Here is a 17946-nt window from a genome sequence, read left to right as displayed (position 1 = left end):
TAATTAATTTGGATTATTAATTAATCCTACAATTTAGGATTGGAAAAAAAAAACAAGCTTTTGACGTAGTAAGACACTTCAGAGGACCAGTTTGAATGACTCGTAGCGGTAGGAAAAAAAATAAAAATGACTCAGTCATTCTACTGGTGCACCCAAGGCTACTCCATGGCCATTAATGAGTTTTTTCATGGCCACAAATTGGCATTTTGTGCATGTTTTAATCTATATTGTGGCCACAATTGCATTTTTTTTTCTCGGGCGCAGTGCATTTGCCATCATTAGATGCCCCCCCTCCTTTTGTGTAGATTGTCAAGGAGCAGGCCTCCCTATCTTCAAATGAGGCGGGCGAGGAAGTGGAGCGAGACATGCTCGTAGCCTGTAGCCGCATTTAGAGCAGCAGGCAGATGATACAAGTTTAATTAGAGCGCCTCCTCTTCACTCACTGCAGGCTGTCTTCGTGCTGTGCGCCGCTGCAGCCTGCCCGCTGCACGCTTCCACGGCAGCTCTGAGACTTTCCTGGGCAGATGGATGGAATTTAACACAACATTTTAAAAGGGCGGGAAACGCGCTGGACAAGAGATTAGCGCATCTAACTCGCAGTTTTTAAGCTTCTGGGTTCAAATCTCAGCTGCTTGATTTAAAACACTGTCGTCTTTTCCAACTACAAACATTGATTTGAGGTTAGTGACCCCAAAAGGGGGGAATTACGTATCAAGCACAATGAACTAATGTGAACCCCCAACAGAGAGAGGTTATTTTGACTTCTGTTGTGTATCTCGGTGAAAACATGTTTTCCAAGAGTTGATTGTTGGCTTTCACAGGAGAGTGGTTGTGCGGCGATTCGCAGTAATATAGAATGAACTTTTCAGAGAAGCCAACCCACATCTTGGGGAGAAAATTTTTTTTGACTTTGTACTCAGTTAACAGCTGAGCGCTTCATTCTCAAGTCAAACATGCCTTTGTGTCAATTTTTTTTTTTCTAGGATGAGAAGAAAAACATTTTTTTTCCATTTTGTCTTGAACTATTGCCCTATTCCAGGAAGTTTAAGGAAAGGTGCTCTTAAGATTTAGAGAAGAAGAAGCTCACGATCCTTCAAGTAAGAGGCAAAACGGTTGGCGTCAATCATTTTATTTTATTTGTTACTCCCGGTCAGTTTGTGAGTCAGGTTTAGTGGAAAACTGACTCTCAAATCAAAACATTCATACTTAAACCTCGGAATGTTCAACCACATCATTTCATCGAATAAAGGCGTATTACCTTAATGCTACATTAGCATGTGAAAAACCATAAACAGGCTTGTGGAAATGAGCATAGATGTTAGCAATAATGATAAACGTTCAAACAACTGCTTCTTGTTAAGTCACACGGCGCAGCAACGCATACAAAAAGAAAATACACAAACGTTACTAGAGTTTAGGTGGGGACCTTCTCTGCCTCCTCTCGCTCGTGCCGCACGACATGTAACTCTAAATTCCGACCTGCCTGTACACTGTAAAAACCCTTAAAAGTTAATGCCTCCAAATTATAACCAGTTGTACACTGTACCCCCTTACACGCTGTGTGTGTGCGGTCGTGCTGCTCGCATCACACTGCGGCTCAGAATGTTTTACCTTAGAGGCACTTTGAGTGCCCAGTCAGTGCTCAGGAAGTTTATTAATGACTCTCCATCTAGCAGTCACAATGTGAAAAACCCTTTTGTTCCAGAGCCAACTCCTTTTGGTCTTTGCCCCCTTGTTGATGTGTCTCCCTCTTGGATTTCATCGCTTTTGTGTGTCCGCAGGGTCCCGTGGTCTCAACTGCAGGCACTTCACTTTGTACTAAGAGTAACAGCACAACACTTTGAGTGTGCTGGGCTTGCTTTTAGAGTGACCTTTAATCAGATCAGTGTGAAAAGGGGACGGTGACTCATCCTTCTTGTCACATTTAGCAACTAAGCCCGCCATTGGCTTGCCGACGCGCATCTTGTATTCCTCACACTGAATTGCGATTGTGAGGGTCTGTTGTTTCCCCACTTCTCCGTACTGATGCTGCTTACCTATTTTCCGCCTCCGTGGGTGGAGTCGAAGGTCACACCTTCAAATTTGACCTGTGCCAAAGGCGAGAAGCAAGGCGGTAGATGCTTTTAATATTTTCAAGATGTGAGTCTTCCTTTGACTTTTTTGGAGGGGGACTTGTGAGCAGAACATCAAGAGACCGCTCCCACTTAATTTTACACTAAAATCAACCCTTTCATGCACCCTGTAACCTGATGACGTGATAATCTGTCCATTGTAGTCACCGCTGTCCCTGAAAGGGTTAAACATAAAACCAAGAAAATTACCTGTCGTGTAAATAAAACAACACATAGCTTCAAAGTGCATCAGCTTGATGCTAACACATAATAGGAAATTCCCTAAGCAACTTCCAGCATATGTCTTGATGATATAACACTTTAAACAAAGCACAGAATTACATGTTGTACATTGAAACTCCTCAACAACGAAATCATGTTTGCAGCAACAAATTTTTCACAACAGGGGGTTTTTCACTGGAGCAAATTTGATCTCAGATGTAAACGCACACACACACACACAAGCATATGTGTACACGCACACACAAACCTATGTGTACTCTATTTTTACTCCAATAGTGCATAAGTATGAGCGTACACTTATTTTCACTTCATATAATCAGTGTAGAAAGAAAAAAGGGAAAGAAATTGCAAAATTTACAATCAGAATTTACTTTCACTTACATCAATTTCTTGGAAAATGTCTTTTATTTTGCTTCCTCCGTCTTTAATTTTGATCACTTTTGCCCTCTCTTCCAGTGTCATACCTCTTCTTGTCTTAGCTGCTTGATATCCAAATGTCTGTTTTGTAGCCATTTTAGCAATGCAACGTTCTTGGTGCGTCTGATACGAACACTAACAAATACTTCCTGGACTACTGCGCATGTGTAAGCCAGTGTGGTGGTTGCTGTTGCTGTTTCCGAATGAAGCAGTAGAGGTCGCTGTTGGATTAGACTTTGTTGTAGTGAATCTCGTTGCGAGGCAAGAGTAGAGAAAAAGATTTAATATAATGCGACAGGGGTTTTTTTTCATTGTATGGGGGGGCAGGAAAGTGGGAATGGTGTTCATGCATGAAGATTTTTTCACACTAGGGGGTATTTTCTCCATGTAGTTTTTGTTGTAGAGGAGTTTCACTGTATATTTAATTGTGATGCGCATATTGTTTAATTCTTTGCTCTCTTTTTTATGTTCTTCCTTTGTGTTTTATGAAGTACAATATTATATAGTGAGATTTCCCTTGTTAAAAAAACAAGTCACAACATTTTTGTTGTATTTGGGGAGACGTAAGAACCGATGACTGGCATTTGCATTCTTTTCAGTGGGAAAGGATAACTTGAGTGTTTGGAGAAGGGTCACTGAACTAATTAAAGTCATATCTCAGGGCGCCTCTGTATTAGTTCCTTTAATATGTATGGATTACTTTATTCCCTGTAGTGTTTGACTCATTTCATCGTGTTTGTGTTCGCCGCACTGCTTATAGTGCCTGTATGTTGGATGTTTGTTTATCCATCCATCCATCCATTCATCCATTTTCCGATCCACATTACCAGTGGGACCGTTTCATTAACCAAACACCGGGCGAGGGCGCAGATCCTCTGATTGGTCAGAGCAAAACTTGTTACAGACTAGCAAAATACATTGGTAGTGATCCTCTAAGTCAAACATATTTTTGTTTTTGCTTCCACGAGGAAGGCAAAACCCCACATGGTGTGCTGTTTGTGTTTTACCGATGCGTTCCCATGGTCATCATTGAGTTTCAGCTGAGTGTCGTTCAGGCTGCTTGGCTTGAACATGTGATTAATCACATGAGGTGGGCAGAAGCACAACACTGTGTGGGAGACCTAATGGAGTTGAAAATGGAATATATAGGTGCGCGATGTCGTCCATTTTCCCCCCTTCCTCCGATTGCCATCAAAACAGGACATTCATTTGCGTCCTCTTGGCCGAGACTCTTCTAGCTCGTGTTGGCCTTCATTGTAACGTTGTTTCAAGCATGAATAGCCAACATGTGGAGTCTTTGTTTTGGCGAGTTTAAAAATTGGCCGCAGGGTTTGCTCTCCATCTGCTTACCCGTTCACCAGCTTTATCGCACTTGACTGCGGACTGGCGGACTGAGAGTTTGTTCTCCTGTTTTTTTTTTTTAGACAGAGCTGCCAATTCCAGGGTGGAAAATCAGGTAAAAGGCATGTCCGAAGTGAACCGAATTTATTTTTGTGCTGCGTGGGGCACCGTCTGTTGGCTCTTTCGAGTTGGCATTGCACACGTAGCATGAGAGCTAATCAGCTAGATGCTGCTTTGGCAAAGGCTGATTTTGACAATAACAGTGGCGCTCCGTGCATTTGGCACCCAGGCCTTCAGTCTGAACTTAAGCCATCTCTTAAAACCACCATTATGCCACAATGGAGCGGATTATTCAATGTATTCAAATGTGAATGTTGCTTCAGATGAAGAGGAAGAAAAAAAATGCTGATATCATCAAGGATATCATCCAGGACCAGCAATTCTGGCCCTGTGTGGACAAGTTGGAAATGTGATTGGTTCATGATTCATTTTTGTTGCGGGCCACATTGTAGTAATGGTTTCCATCAGAGGGCCATTTTGAGCCATTCAGAGGGCCATTGATATTATTCCATACACACAAGAACTTGATGAATAACCCCTTTTAAAATTATTTAGTCACAGACAATAGATTCTCAAGTGACTGTAAAAAAATGCTGCAATATCTGAATCATTTTATATGGTACGTATGAAAATGTGAAATTTGGGGAGGTTCTAGCATGAATAATAGAAGTGGATGCACAAGATTTGTTTTTGCGGGCCACATAAAATGATGTGCCAGGGCGGATGTCCCCCCCGCGACCCCCCGAGGCTGAGCTGAGCACTGAAGTTACACATGCCAGCACGATTTAGCAGATTGAATTCACTTGACAACACGTTGAGGCGTGATTCTGATTGGGCAAAATTAAATACATAGAAATTCACATCCAAATGTACTGGAAGATGGGCCAGATTATTTTTTTTTTTTAAGTTAAAATGTGTAAAATAATTTTTTTAAATAATAAAATGGCAATTGGTTTATTTGTAGAGTATGAAGAACTATAATAAAGTGTAATTTTAATGATCCCATTATTCAATTCATCTTTCTGTATTTTAATTTTGTGATAGTATCGAATTCTCGAAGAAAAAAAATGTGACTTGACCAAATTTGGACAGGTCACTGCATCTGATATTGTTAAGGGCGGCAGAGAAGGCCTTTGCTATCCACGACGCTTCACCACAGTATAAAACACAGAGTGCGAGGCAGGTTAAGTGTACAAGGTAATGAATGAGTGTTTCTCTCAGAAGGGTTTAATGACCCTGGCCTCCCACCAAGCTCGCGAGTTCTTTAACGCGGCGGCCTCACAATTACAATAGCGCTCCATGTCGCCATGTGGGGTAATTATTGCCCCCATCCTCGTCTGCCAGGGGCAATTAATCCCGCCTGGTGGCCCATCACCGTCCGTGTGCCCTTTATCTCCATGTTTGCCACGCTTCCATAAGCGCAATAACATCCCCTGACCTATTCTCTCCTGTCTCCTTGCCATTTCTCAGGCAATTTCTGTTGCCGCTCAGTTGGCTGCAATGTGGACACACCTGCGACCGCGCGCGGACAACGGTTCCCCCGTTTGTCAGCTCTCCCCGGCAGCTTGATATGCATTCGCATCCACTCTTCAGCATAGTCCTGTCAGCTCAAAATGAGGCGGCGGCATTCATGCAGAAACGTACCCCAAACACCCCCACTCCAGCCCGCTCCCTCGCCAACGCCGACCATCCGCCGCGCCGCTCGGCTCGCTCAAACAAACGGTCATTCATTTGTTCAAATGTTTACATTCGCCTCCTACTTGGCTGAATATCGGAAGTTCCTCATGGGTCGCACCCCCGCCCACAACAAGCCTCCCCAGAGTTCACCACACCAACTCCCCAACCCCACCCTTGTCCAAACATCGCACCACTTGAGTGCGCCGTCTTGTTAAAAAGACTTCCTGAAGCTGAAAGGGCAATCACATTAACACCCGTGGAAGTGTCAAGAAAAGACTGCAGAGAATTTGCCAGACGGTCCAATCAAGTACAGTCAACCCCAACGACAGTGTAGATTTTTAAGCAATTTATTTTCCCATACACATTTTTAACCCAGGCGGCCCGATAGTCCAGTGGTTAGCGCGCCAACCTCACAGTGCAGAGGTACCGGGTTAAATTCCAGCTCCGGCCTCCCTGTGTGTCGTTTGCATGCTCTCCCCGGGCCTGCGTGGGTTTTCTCCGGGTACTCCGGCTTCCTCCCCAAAAACATGCATGGCAGGATGATTGATTGAACACTCTAAATTGTCCCACACAGTGTAAGCGTTGGATAGTTGTTCGTCTCTGTGTGCCTTGCGATTGCCTGGCAACCGGTTCAGGGTGTCCCCCGCCAACTGCCCGAAGACGGCTGGGATAGGCTCCAACACCCCCCGCAAACCTTGTGAGGATGAAGCGGATCTGAAAATGGATGGCTGGATGGATGTTTAACCCAACCACTTATTAACTAGAGTCTGCTTGCTTAATGCTAGCATATAATGCGAAACACCACAGACAGGCTAATTGAAATTAGCATCGGATTTTTGGTCATTATAAATCGTCACGCAACTTTTATTTCTACACACTGTTGCCATCCACGAATATATTCAGCAGGTACGTTTTTATTTTTACCCCCAGCTTTTGAGTAAGAAGATTAGGGTGTCAATCTCGGCACGGGATCTAGATTATGAAGGAGATAAAGGTCGTAGAAGATAGTAGAAACTCTGTGTGGAGATCTTGAGAAAAGATGACCCAGTTCGTGCAGTGAATGAAGATCGGCATGTAAAAAGCATGAGAACAGAACAGTGTTGCTTGCTGACTGTATCCCAGCGACAGATGGTGTCAGTTGCCGTATTAGCAGAATGTGTCGTGGCCTTCAATTGTCACGCAGAAGGCTACCGAGGAAGTGTCAAGAAAAGGTTACTGAGAATTTGCCAGAAGGGTCCAATCAAATAGACCCATCTCCGGTTTTAATTGCAAATGTCTAATTGGCCCTGTAATTGTGAGGAGCAAAAAAAGTGGGCTGAGTGGATTCCGAACACATCACATAGCAATTACTCAACGTTTTTGCCGCTGGATTTAACGGTGAGGAACCTCTTTACGAAGGTGCTGTTAAATCTGAGCTCGCGCACGCACCCCCAAGGTCCTTTTCAACACGCGCAGCCGGAACGTTGTTGTCCTTGTCAAGCCAACGTCGTGCGTGAGCTCGCTTGCCGTGATGGGTCGCAGTCATTTTTCTTCCTGGAGATCACGCCGCTCCGCTCAGTCATGCGCAGAGGATTTCTCCAGCAGCTGGAGCTGCGGGATGATTAGATGCTTGAACGCGGTGAAGCGAGTTAGCCATTTGGCCGGCCCGTCGTCGCCGCTTTTGCCACTTCAATAAATGCGATAAGAAGTGCACGAGTCAACCTTGAAGCGGACTTTTTTGACTCGCTCGCCATCTGCTACCTTTTAAAGAGCGCTCGCAGCATCTCTCACTGCAGTTTATGCTCTTACGTCGCCATCCGCACGCCACAACAAACGTGGCAAATGCTGTCAACATCAAGCGGCTGACAAACCTGAAGTACTTAAACCATTAGCACGAGCCTCTTTGTGGGGCGGCTCACGGCAAGTTGACTGTTCTGAAATGCGATGCAGTTCACATCGAAGGCGGCTGAGATGTAACGCGTTGGAAAAAATAACACTGTTGCTCCAAATAGAATAGACGAGCCTTTTCCTTGTCACGATACCCTTCTGCCGTTATCTTGAAAGCAGCTCCTTGTGAAGTTCAAACATTTGGAGTATTTTAAATAGAAAAAGAACATAAAAATATAAGGGAAAAAAACGGCGAGAAATATTGACAACAAAAGACAAATAGTCATTGCAGAAGGATAGAATTGTATAAATAATTATTAGTGCCCAGTAGAGGGATTATTGCAGTGTTTCAAGCCCAGTAAATATAGCACAGTAGAGTGTGACTTTCTAGACATTTTGGGTATTCGCCTGAACTCGCTTTCTGGAACTGTACTTGTACTCAATTTTGATTTTTTTGATGACCTTTTACTTTGACAGAATCATTTTGTGCTTTCACGCAGAAAGTGAAAGCACAGTGAAGAACTTGGTTACAGTAATCCCTTGTTTATCCTGGTTAATGGTTACCAAAACCACCCGCGATAAACGAAAATCCGCGAAGTAGCGACCAATTAACATATATATTTTAAAAAATGCCCCACGCCCCTTTGCGCTTGAGCAGAGTGCACACACACACACACACACACACACACACACACACACACATGGGCCAGTGAACCCGTGTGCCGCAGACGTGTTTATGATTCGTCAATTAAGGTTGTTTAGACAATTAAGGATGGAGAGACCTGCTTTTGTTCTTGTAAGTCTCTCTCTCTCTCTATCTCTCTTTCTTTCTCTCAGAAACACACAAACACTCACTCATCTGCGAGCCCATGCGTGCACCACACACGTGCCCCACATGGACCTTCCGCGCTTGAGCAGTGGCACACACTAGCGCATAGAATTTTTAATTTTTTTAATGAATGTTTGCAAAAAATCAGCGATGCCGTGATAAACGAACCGCGAAATAGCGAGGGATCACTGTACTTTTACTTAAGTACAAGAGTTGAATCTCGACATCACCTTTACCCAGAGTGATGTTTTATCTTTATTACACAAGTATTTGTACTTCTGCTCAAGTGCAATTTGCAAGTACCTACGCAGCCAGGTTCACATGCACCACACACACACAAAAAAAAAAAAAAGTTCAGGAGTTCAGCTTCCAACAGCATCAGATGAATTTCACGCTTTAAAGGAATCACTCAGGAAAAGGCACTTGAAAACGTCACCTGTGGGTTATTTATTTATGTTTTAAGCGAGTGCTAATCCTCACATCCAACAAAACTCGGTGTGGTTCGGCTTACTGTTGAAGTGGCCTCGCATGTCCTTCTTATCTTGCCAACGCGGTCGCCATGTTTGTCCGAGCCCTTTTGAAGCAGCCGACTTTTGTTGAGCAAGTCATTTTCTCCGTCTATGTTTAGTCATGGCGCTCCTTTGTCTGCTCTTAAGCACATTCACATGCAATGGGGCTGTTATCTCCGGCTCGGCTGGTCGGGGAAGGGGGTGGGGGCCGGTGTGAGGGTTTTCTCGGCTTTGTGCGGCATGAAAAGGTGGCGTCAAGCTCTTTCGATGATGCCAAGCGCACACAATGACAGAGATTGAGGTTGCTACTGAGTGAGTGAGACGATGCCACTTTCTTCAATTCACATGCTGCATTGCCATCCCTATATGAATCTTTATTTTTTAATTAGGTGCCCCCCCGCCCCGTTTGTTGTTTATTCAGGTGATGTTGTTTTATGCGATGCATAGGGAGGGAAGGGCACATGTCGAAGGTAGTCGGGTTGACAGGGGAATTTGGTTAATAAGCACAGCAGGGAATGGTAGTTAGAAACAAATAAAGCCTCTGGGGGATGTCGGTATTCCATTTTATTGTTGTAAAATATCAGGATGGAAATTATCACGTCGACCGTGAAACAATTGGGAACCTCATTGTTTTTTCCTCTGCCTTTACCGAGTCGGATTTGACGTTGAGAAAGTCTCATGGTGCAAAACTGAATAGATGACGTGTTACGAAAAATTAAATACGAGTGCACCGCCGTTCAAGTTAGGTTGCAGACTCAGCCGCAGTAACAGAGAATTATTGAGATATCCACACTGTCGGGCTGAAACCTCGTACGTGCAAAAATGGTGTCGTTTCGGAGATACAATCATGCATCGATTGTGATTCGGTCACCGGTTTGAACCGTTAACGTGTCGGAAATTTGGCAGGAATGCTGCATATGTGTGCAGCACAGCAAGAAATAGTTTGCTTCTACAGAGCACTCCACAAATCTGAGCGTTTTTAGTGTTGAGACGATTTGAACAATTTTAAGTTAAAGGTGTGCCCTAAAGGGTTTTTCTGTCAAAATAGTTGTCACTCTATTTGACGAATGGGGAAAACGTCATCTTTGCTTTTCGGCTCACGCACATTAAAGTCTGTACTCTTTTGCTTCAGTCCAACTTGAGAGTCTTTTCTTGGTCTCCCGCCAAGAATCTGCATTCCTACTGAAGTACAAGATGTGATTTGATTCCTTTTGCCACCTCTGTGCATAACATCCAGTATCAGGAATGCCAAAGTAATGGTGATATGGAGCCATTATTAGCATTCATAAAGTGCTTTTGAAGCCCTGAGTGGACTTGAAAGAACTTTCTAGCCCATTAACCTCAAATGAACGCCTCCGAAACCCCGTCATCGTGGAACGCCTCGGGATGACTGACTTTTCATCAGCTCCTTGATTAGAGACGGAAGGTGGCTCCATTAAACTTTTTCTTTTTTTTCTCCTTCCCTTCATCTCCGAAATGAACGTTTTCAATCACCGCGTCAGGATAAATGGTGGGGCCGGTGGATGGGGTGACGCAGGGCGAGGGCCAATTTAAATTGTGGCCCGAATAATTAGATTCGTTATTGGACGTCGCCTGTTGAATTTCTGTGTGTGGCGGGTTACATGTTGACTTAATGTCAGCCATCCGTTTTGCTTTCGCCGCGTTTGGGCTGCAGAACGGTAGGCTCATTCATCACCGGCCTTGTGCGGCTGTGGGCGCCCGCGCAACCGAGTGACAGACGCGCACATAAACAACGTGGCACATACACACACACACACACACGAGTGCATTCCACTGAATTTATAACAAGGGGCCTTATATCTAATATAAAAGTGTCAGCCACTGAAACACACACACACACACACACACACACACACACTTGACTGGTGACATTGATGCAAACACACCCTGTCATATGTACATTTCCTCAGATACCCTGTGTGTGAGTTTTTGTTTGCGCATGTGTGTGCGTGCGTGTGTTTGTGTGTGTGTACGCACGTGCAGTCAAATCTGAGGGTTTGTGATTGATGGATGACGGCGGCCCCGGGCAGATTCGGGTGACATGCAGGCTTCCGCCTCACCCCCTCATCCATTTTAACTCTCACCTACAGATAATGTTCAGTTTTCATACGCACCTTGTAGCATGTTCCAGGTTTTGCCCAAAAATGTATTCATCATATTTCTCTTTATCAATTTTTTTTCAAATTTAATAGCCTGTCTGGGTTTGATAAAAATGGCTGATTAATCTTTCATTGGTGTTAGGGAACGTGTATTTTTCATGGTTTACATTACTTGTTTTTGGCATTAAAAAAAAAAAAGAAAGCAAAAGAAAGTCACTGAAAATGTCAGTTCAAGTCGCTTCATAATTTTGAAGTATGATAAATTAATATTTTCAAGGCACCCTGTGTCTTTTGTTCACATTCGATTCCAACTATTATTGTGAATCGAACACACAATGCTAAATCAAAAATTTATTTCAGTCGACAAAATCACTGCACACAAATTTCATAGCACCTGAACGAAAGAATATTTTAAATTTTGATATGTGTATTTTGTATGTTGTGAGAGGGAAGAAATTTCGTCTATGCTGTATGCACATTTGACAATAAAGTTGCACTTGAGTCACTTTGAGCAAATACATCAAATTTCATGGTGGAAAAAAATGGCAGCGTATTTATTGCCGTCAAATTTGACTTATCCGGATATTATGGAGCATTTTAAAAATGTTTTTATTTTTCTGCCAACCCAGAGAGGAATCCCCATCGGGCAATTCTGCAAGGACTTCAACGAGAAAACCAAAGAGATGAAGGAAGGCATCCCTCTTCCAATCAAGATCAACGTGAAGGTATTTTGCATGAGCGCGCTCCCAACTCCAAGCGACCTCCTTTCGCTTCCCGCCCCGCGCCGACCGGGCCCACCCACCAGCCGAAGAACATTTACTGAGCGCTTCCATAATTCATAGTCAGGCGTAGAACTAAGCCTTTTTTTTTCATTTGCAATTCATTAATGAAGTAATACCCAGAGGAAGGTGCAGTCAAGCGGCATTAAGTGCCAGGAAGACATTGCAATGAGTGAAAAGTGCGTGTTCTTTCTTTGACACCCCCACCACAACCACCACCACCACCACCACTCTCTCACATCACCACTCATGAGTTGACTTGACACTCTGCCACCTCAAATGTCACTATACAGTGACATATGATCTACTTAAAGCCCATCGCTGCCACCTGCAGGTAATGTCCGTTGCATGAGTGCAGTTTCGCAAGCCAGGCACACATTTTATAGGTCAGAAGAATCTCATGATTTAATTGGTTCTGGAAGAAACGTCTTCACAAAAAAAAATTGTAAGTAGAGATGCATTTTCCATGTAAATGCCCTAATTCGTTCCAAGCCCCCCAAAATTCAGACATAAATATTTTCCAAAGCATAAAAATGCATCAAAATATGTAACAAGCGCATGTTACAATTAGATTATTGCACAATAAATGAGAGTTATGTATAATGTAAAAAAAAACCCAACAAATGATAAAGTAAAGAAGAAAAATAATGGTCATTTAACTTTTAACTGTGTCCTCATCGTGTTTTGCCCTCTTTAGTTCATGTTCTCTCTCAGAAGTGATTTTTTTTTTTTGCCTGGCATTTTGTAAAGGACTGATCCAAGGATGTTTGCTTTTGTCGGCTTTTAACGATCCTTTGAAAATGTCCAAGGCAAACATCAGCATAGTGAGCGACCGCCCGACTAGTGAACACTTTTTCTGGGTGATTCATATTTGCGTTAAAACTCGGAATGGCTCATAGGGGTGAATAACAAGGACGCTGCACAGACACATATATCTATCTCCACACATAGACGCATACGTGGCATAGAGGTCCCTCTTTACCAATGAGATGCCAGGATGATGCTCGGTAATAGTCAATGGCAGAGCAGCTATAAACATGTTGCGTTTAGGAAACTCGGAGATGCGAGTAGCAACCCATACTATATTTTTACCTTTGGTATCTTGACATTTCTTTCATAACAAGAGGCAATATTTTCTCGTTCAGGTTTCATAACTTGAAAATATGAAAGCCGTAGCTGCATCACTGTATCACAAAATGTTTGAAAGGATGGTTATCATCTCTCAACTTACTCTCAAATTCACTTAGTCAATGGAAAACCCACTTTTTTCCCCCCCGAGCTTTTTCTGTTCTTTGGTAATCAGGATTAGAACATAGGTTGCTTTCACGAACAACACTAGTTTCTGCACAAGAAGCAGAGAAAATTAGCTTTTTGTCAAGAGTCAAGCAGACGTGTGACTTTGCCGTGAATTTTATTTTATTTTTTAGCTTCGGTGAAACCTCAAAATGTAAATGAACAAAAAGAAGACAGAAAGCGATTTTGTTCTCAAAATAATTTCTTTACACACATACATCTAAGGGGGGCAGAGTGGTGGACTGGTTAGTGCATCGGCCTCACAGTGCCGAGGTGCAAGGTTCGATGCTGGCCTTCTTGTGTGGAGTTTGCATGTTCTCCCCGTGCCTGTGTGGGTTTTCTACGGGTACTCCGGTTTCCTCCCACATTCCAAAAACATGCATGGGAGGTTAATTGGACACTCCAGATTGTACCGAGGGGTGAGTGTGAATGGTTGTTCGTCTATGTGTGTCCTTGGCTGGCAAGCAGATCAGCCTTGCCTCCTGCCTGATGAAGGCTGGGACCCTCGTGAGGATAAGCTGTTTAGAAAATGGATGGATGGATGGACAGGCATCTAAGAAACGTGCCGTGAGTAATGCTAACGCTACACATAACTCGGCTAGAACACTCATGGCTTTTTTACATACCTGACAAAATGTATCCGACTTCGTGGTATTTTCAATTCTCTTCTTCATTAGCCATAAGACTCGTCAACACCCCCGTGAAAAACAAGACGCGCCACCCGAGTTGACTGTGCCCCGCTAACGATGGCTGCCGCTTTCCTGTTGATGCCGGGAGGTGACAACTGCAGCTAATTAGCTTAGCCTAGCATCGAGAACGGCATTCTGGGGAATAGCAACTACGCCTGCCGCTTGCCGTGTCTTTTTCATCCTCAAAAGCGCACGCAGCGGGAGAAAATACAAACACCTTGTCAGAGTGTCAGTGCGGAAGATTGCGTGGGAGTCGACACTTACATGAATCTATCGTGTTGTCTTTTGTTAATGAAGCTCTTCACAGCAGTCGTGTCAGATGAAAGCGGTAGTGATGTGTCGTTCGCGAACGAGCCGGCTCCCAGAGCTCTTTGAAGTGAACGATGGGAGCCGGCTCCAACCTCATTGGGAGCCGGCTCCCACCTCATTGGGAGCCAGAAGGGAAGGGTTACACACACACACGCACACTCACACACACACACACACACACACACACACACACACACACACACGCGCACGCGGTGCAGTTTAGATAAGGGGGAGGGGTTAGAGAAGAGACACACACAGCAGCACACTGAGCAGCACGCGAACAAGACAGACGAGGAGACGAGAGAGCTAGTTAGTGAAAAAAAACTACACGGTGGAAAGTGGAAAGGTGAGAAAATGGATAGGAAACGCAGTGAAATAAGGACTCATTTCAATTTTATTGATAGTTCAAAGGCAGCGTGTAGACTGTGCAAGGTTAAAATATCCCATAGATCAGGCTCCACAAATAACCTGCACAGGCACATCAGAAATGTCCACTCATCAGTACAATTTGAAGAGAAAAGACAAGCAAGGGGACCAGCTATTAATGAAAGTGCTAGTGTGTCTGCAACTGTTGCTGCTGCTGCAATGTCACAACTGCCTCGATGTACAACCCAGAGCTCTATGAGCCACTTTATGCAAAAAGCTATAAAACCAGCAAAACAGAACACAATTGACGAGGAACTGGGTAAAATGATTGCAAGAGATTTTCATCCATTTTGTGTTAGCTTTGTGTTGCAGCAACATTTGTCCCCTCAGAGAGAATCTTCCCCAAAACAGGGCAAATGTTAACAGAGAGGAGAAACAGGATCAACCCCTCAAAGCTGAGGCACTTGGTTTTTCTTCATGCCAATCTTCGCTAAAGACAAGCTAAAACCTTTACCTGAATGCTGCATTTTTTTTGTTTTACAAATTTTAATTTATAATTTGTTGTGTGGTATTCAAAGTTTACATATGTTGTTTTACTGTAAATAGATAAAAGCTTATAAATACACACTTTCAGAGATTGGAACTTTTTAACGACCTTGTTTTGAGATGGGTCTTTGTACTTTGTTTTTATTTTTGTAGTACTCCATGTTGAGTATGTTCAGAAGAATATAAATAAAGCCATATAAATAATAAATATTTGATATAATGTCTATTTTTGCATTAGTACTTCATTTTACACATACTATTACGTTATTTTTGGTATTAAATTAATTTAAGCAACAAAAAAACTGAGGAGCCATTTGGGAGCCGAAAGAGCCGGCTCTTTTTAGGGAGCCGATCCAAAAGAGCCGGCTCTCTAAAAGGAGCCGGAATTCCCATCACTAGAAAGCGGTGAATACATTAGCAGGACATTTCATTTGTAGGGAGGTGGAGCATGCTCTGCGCAATTCTTTACATTTTGGCAAGGAACTGGATCAAGGTGCAAATCTAGTCAATATTTGAGATGAAATGTGATTATCATTATAAGCCAAAATTAGGGTAGTTATCTGTGTTAGCACCATATTGGAAAAAAAGCCCCACAAATGGGAATTCAATACCCGCTGAATACATCGCTGATTTATGTTGATTTTCCTTTAAGAGGTGAAGCCGAGTGAGGTGGTGTGTGACATTGACATGTGAACATTTGGGCGTAAGTTGCTCTGTGCGAGAGTGCCGCTGTTCCATGCGTGTTAAAGTGCCGGTAGTTCTTTGAGGGTTTAGAATTCCGATGCCAATTATGCTCATTTCCATTAGCCTGTCAATGGTCAGTTTTACAGTTCACCTCATCAGGGGTGACAAACAAATTGAGGCAAGCACGCTGGGCCTCTTATTAAGAGAACAGTGTGAATGATAGACTTGTACTTGTTTCCTCAAAGGCTTGTTATACAATAGTCTCCTATTTGTATACTGGATGCAAGTGAGAACGGGTCACAAGGTGTATGTTGAAAAATATGTGTGTGAAGGGTGAATCCCTGAAAAACTAAAATAAAATAACATATATGGTCTCACGTATCACAGATTTGCCGACTGTGACAGGTGGGTCCGAAACTTTTCCCTCACCCTCATAAGAATATGACTTCAGCTGACAATTTAATGTTGGCTGTAGCTGCTAAATTAAAGTGTGCTGTCGTCAAGTTTCGAAAGGAGTTTTTTTTTTTGTCAACTCAAGCACTTTTTGTCGAGTTATTCGTCATTTTCTGCTTGAGGCTGCAACCTTTTTAACTCAAAAGTTTGCATGACTTCAAAGACTTTTTTTTTCTCAGCCAAGAGAAAGGCTTTGATTTGTTTTGAGGAATCTGCGCAAGACGAATCTTCCATGATAATAACTATCACCCCTTTGTGTCGGCAGCCCGACAGGACGTACGACCTTCAAATCGGCCGGCCCACCGTCTCATACTTCCTCAAGCAAGCGGCGGGCATCGCCAAAGGAGCCGGAAAAACAGGTGAGACACTCGCCTCCTTCCTTCATGTCATGGGAACGCTCGCTGCCTTTTGAGCTCGACTCCAGCGGTGTTGCTTTCACAGTTCTGGCGGCTCCAACGGACTCTCAGCTTTTACAGTAAAGAGAATCGCTAATCCCTCCTCGGCGCCGTCTCTGTTCAGATGTTGACTTCTAACAGCCAGCTCTACCCTGCTGCCCGCTCACTCTTGTTCACATTCTACAATAGAGAAACACATTTAACTCCAGTTCTTCTGGGGGGATGTGGTTAAGACACACCAGCGATTGGTGAAAAACTGCACAGAGCGATATGATAAGTGCTGTTCATTGAGGTGGTATTATGAATCCCACTGGACAAAGTTTGCCTTTTTGCAGTGAAATTTATAAAACCATCTCAGCTCCTCTGTGGAATGATCAGTACGGCATTAATATTAGTCATTCTACCCAGAGGGTAAAGAGTATATGACTGTGGATGTTGTAGCTCAACCGTTTGTCTTGCATTTGTTGCTTCCTGGTGGAATTTTTTTCAAAAGTTATATTAATTAATTAATTGATTAATTTCAATCCACCGCGGCCCAGTGGTCCAGTGGTTAGCGCGTCAACCTCACGGTGCCCAGGTACCGGGTTCGATTCCGGCTCCGGCCTTCCTGTGTGGAATTTGCGTGTTCTCCCCGTGCCTGCGTGGGTTTTTTGCGGGTACTCTGGTTTCCCCCCACATTCCAAAAACATGCATAGAAGGCTGATTGAACACTCAAAATTGTCCCTTGGTGTGAGAGCGAGCGTGGATGGTTGTTCTTTTTTGTGTACCTTGCGATTGGCTGGCAACCGGTTCAGGGTGTCCCCCGCCTACTGCCTGAAGACAGCTGGGATAGGCTCCAGTACACCCCGCGACCCTTGTGAGGATGAAGGGTGGATTGATTTTAATCCGCAAATATGCGGGGCCCCACTGAATTTAAAACTCATGGAGCAGCAATGCATACACACAGTGTGGAGGGGTAAAACACTGTACTATATTATGTGGTCCCCACTTGTGCTTGGGGGGGGGGGGGGGGGGCGTCGGATAGTTCAACAACAATTTTTACCCGGAAGCTTTGCCAGCGCCTCGTGATGGCATCCACACAGACGGACATTTCCAGTCTCTGCGAAACTCCATTGCACTGTGTTCAAACTACTCAGGATTGTTTTCTTAGTCTATTTATACCCTCTGGTGGTTGAAAGTTGCGACTGCAGTAAAGCAATGAGATTTTCCCTGTCAGGGGTCGTCGCCTTTCCGTGATGTTTGGCCCACTTTTTTACATT

The 17946-nt window shown here is 43.7% G+C and overlaps 1 protein-coding gene across 1 annotated transcript in view; it reads left to right on the top strand.

Annotated features, from left to right (window-relative positions):
- The window catches only part of mrpl11 (mitochondrial ribosomal protein L11), a 62840-nt gene that overhangs the window by 42812 nt on the left and 2082 nt on the right, over positions 1-17946 (top strand). Inside the window, exons 3-4 of the mRNA XM_052073893.1 lie at positions 11803-11898; positions 16558-16651. Of these exons, the coding sequence (XP_051929853.1) occupies positions 11803-11898; positions 16558-16651 (190 nt within the window). The remainder of the gene's footprint in view (positions 1-11802; positions 11899-16557; positions 16652-17946) is intronic.

The sequence above is a fragment of the Hippocampus zosterae genome, chromosome 1, assembly GCF_025434085.1.
Source record: "Hippocampus zosterae strain Florida chromosome 1, ASM2543408v3, whole genome shotgun sequence".
In the NCBI taxonomy this organism is placed as follows: Eukaryota; Metazoa; Chordata; class Actinopteri; order Syngnathiformes; family Syngnathidae; genus Hippocampus; species Hippocampus zosterae.
This window is presented reverse-complemented; position numbering and strand designations above follow the sequence as displayed.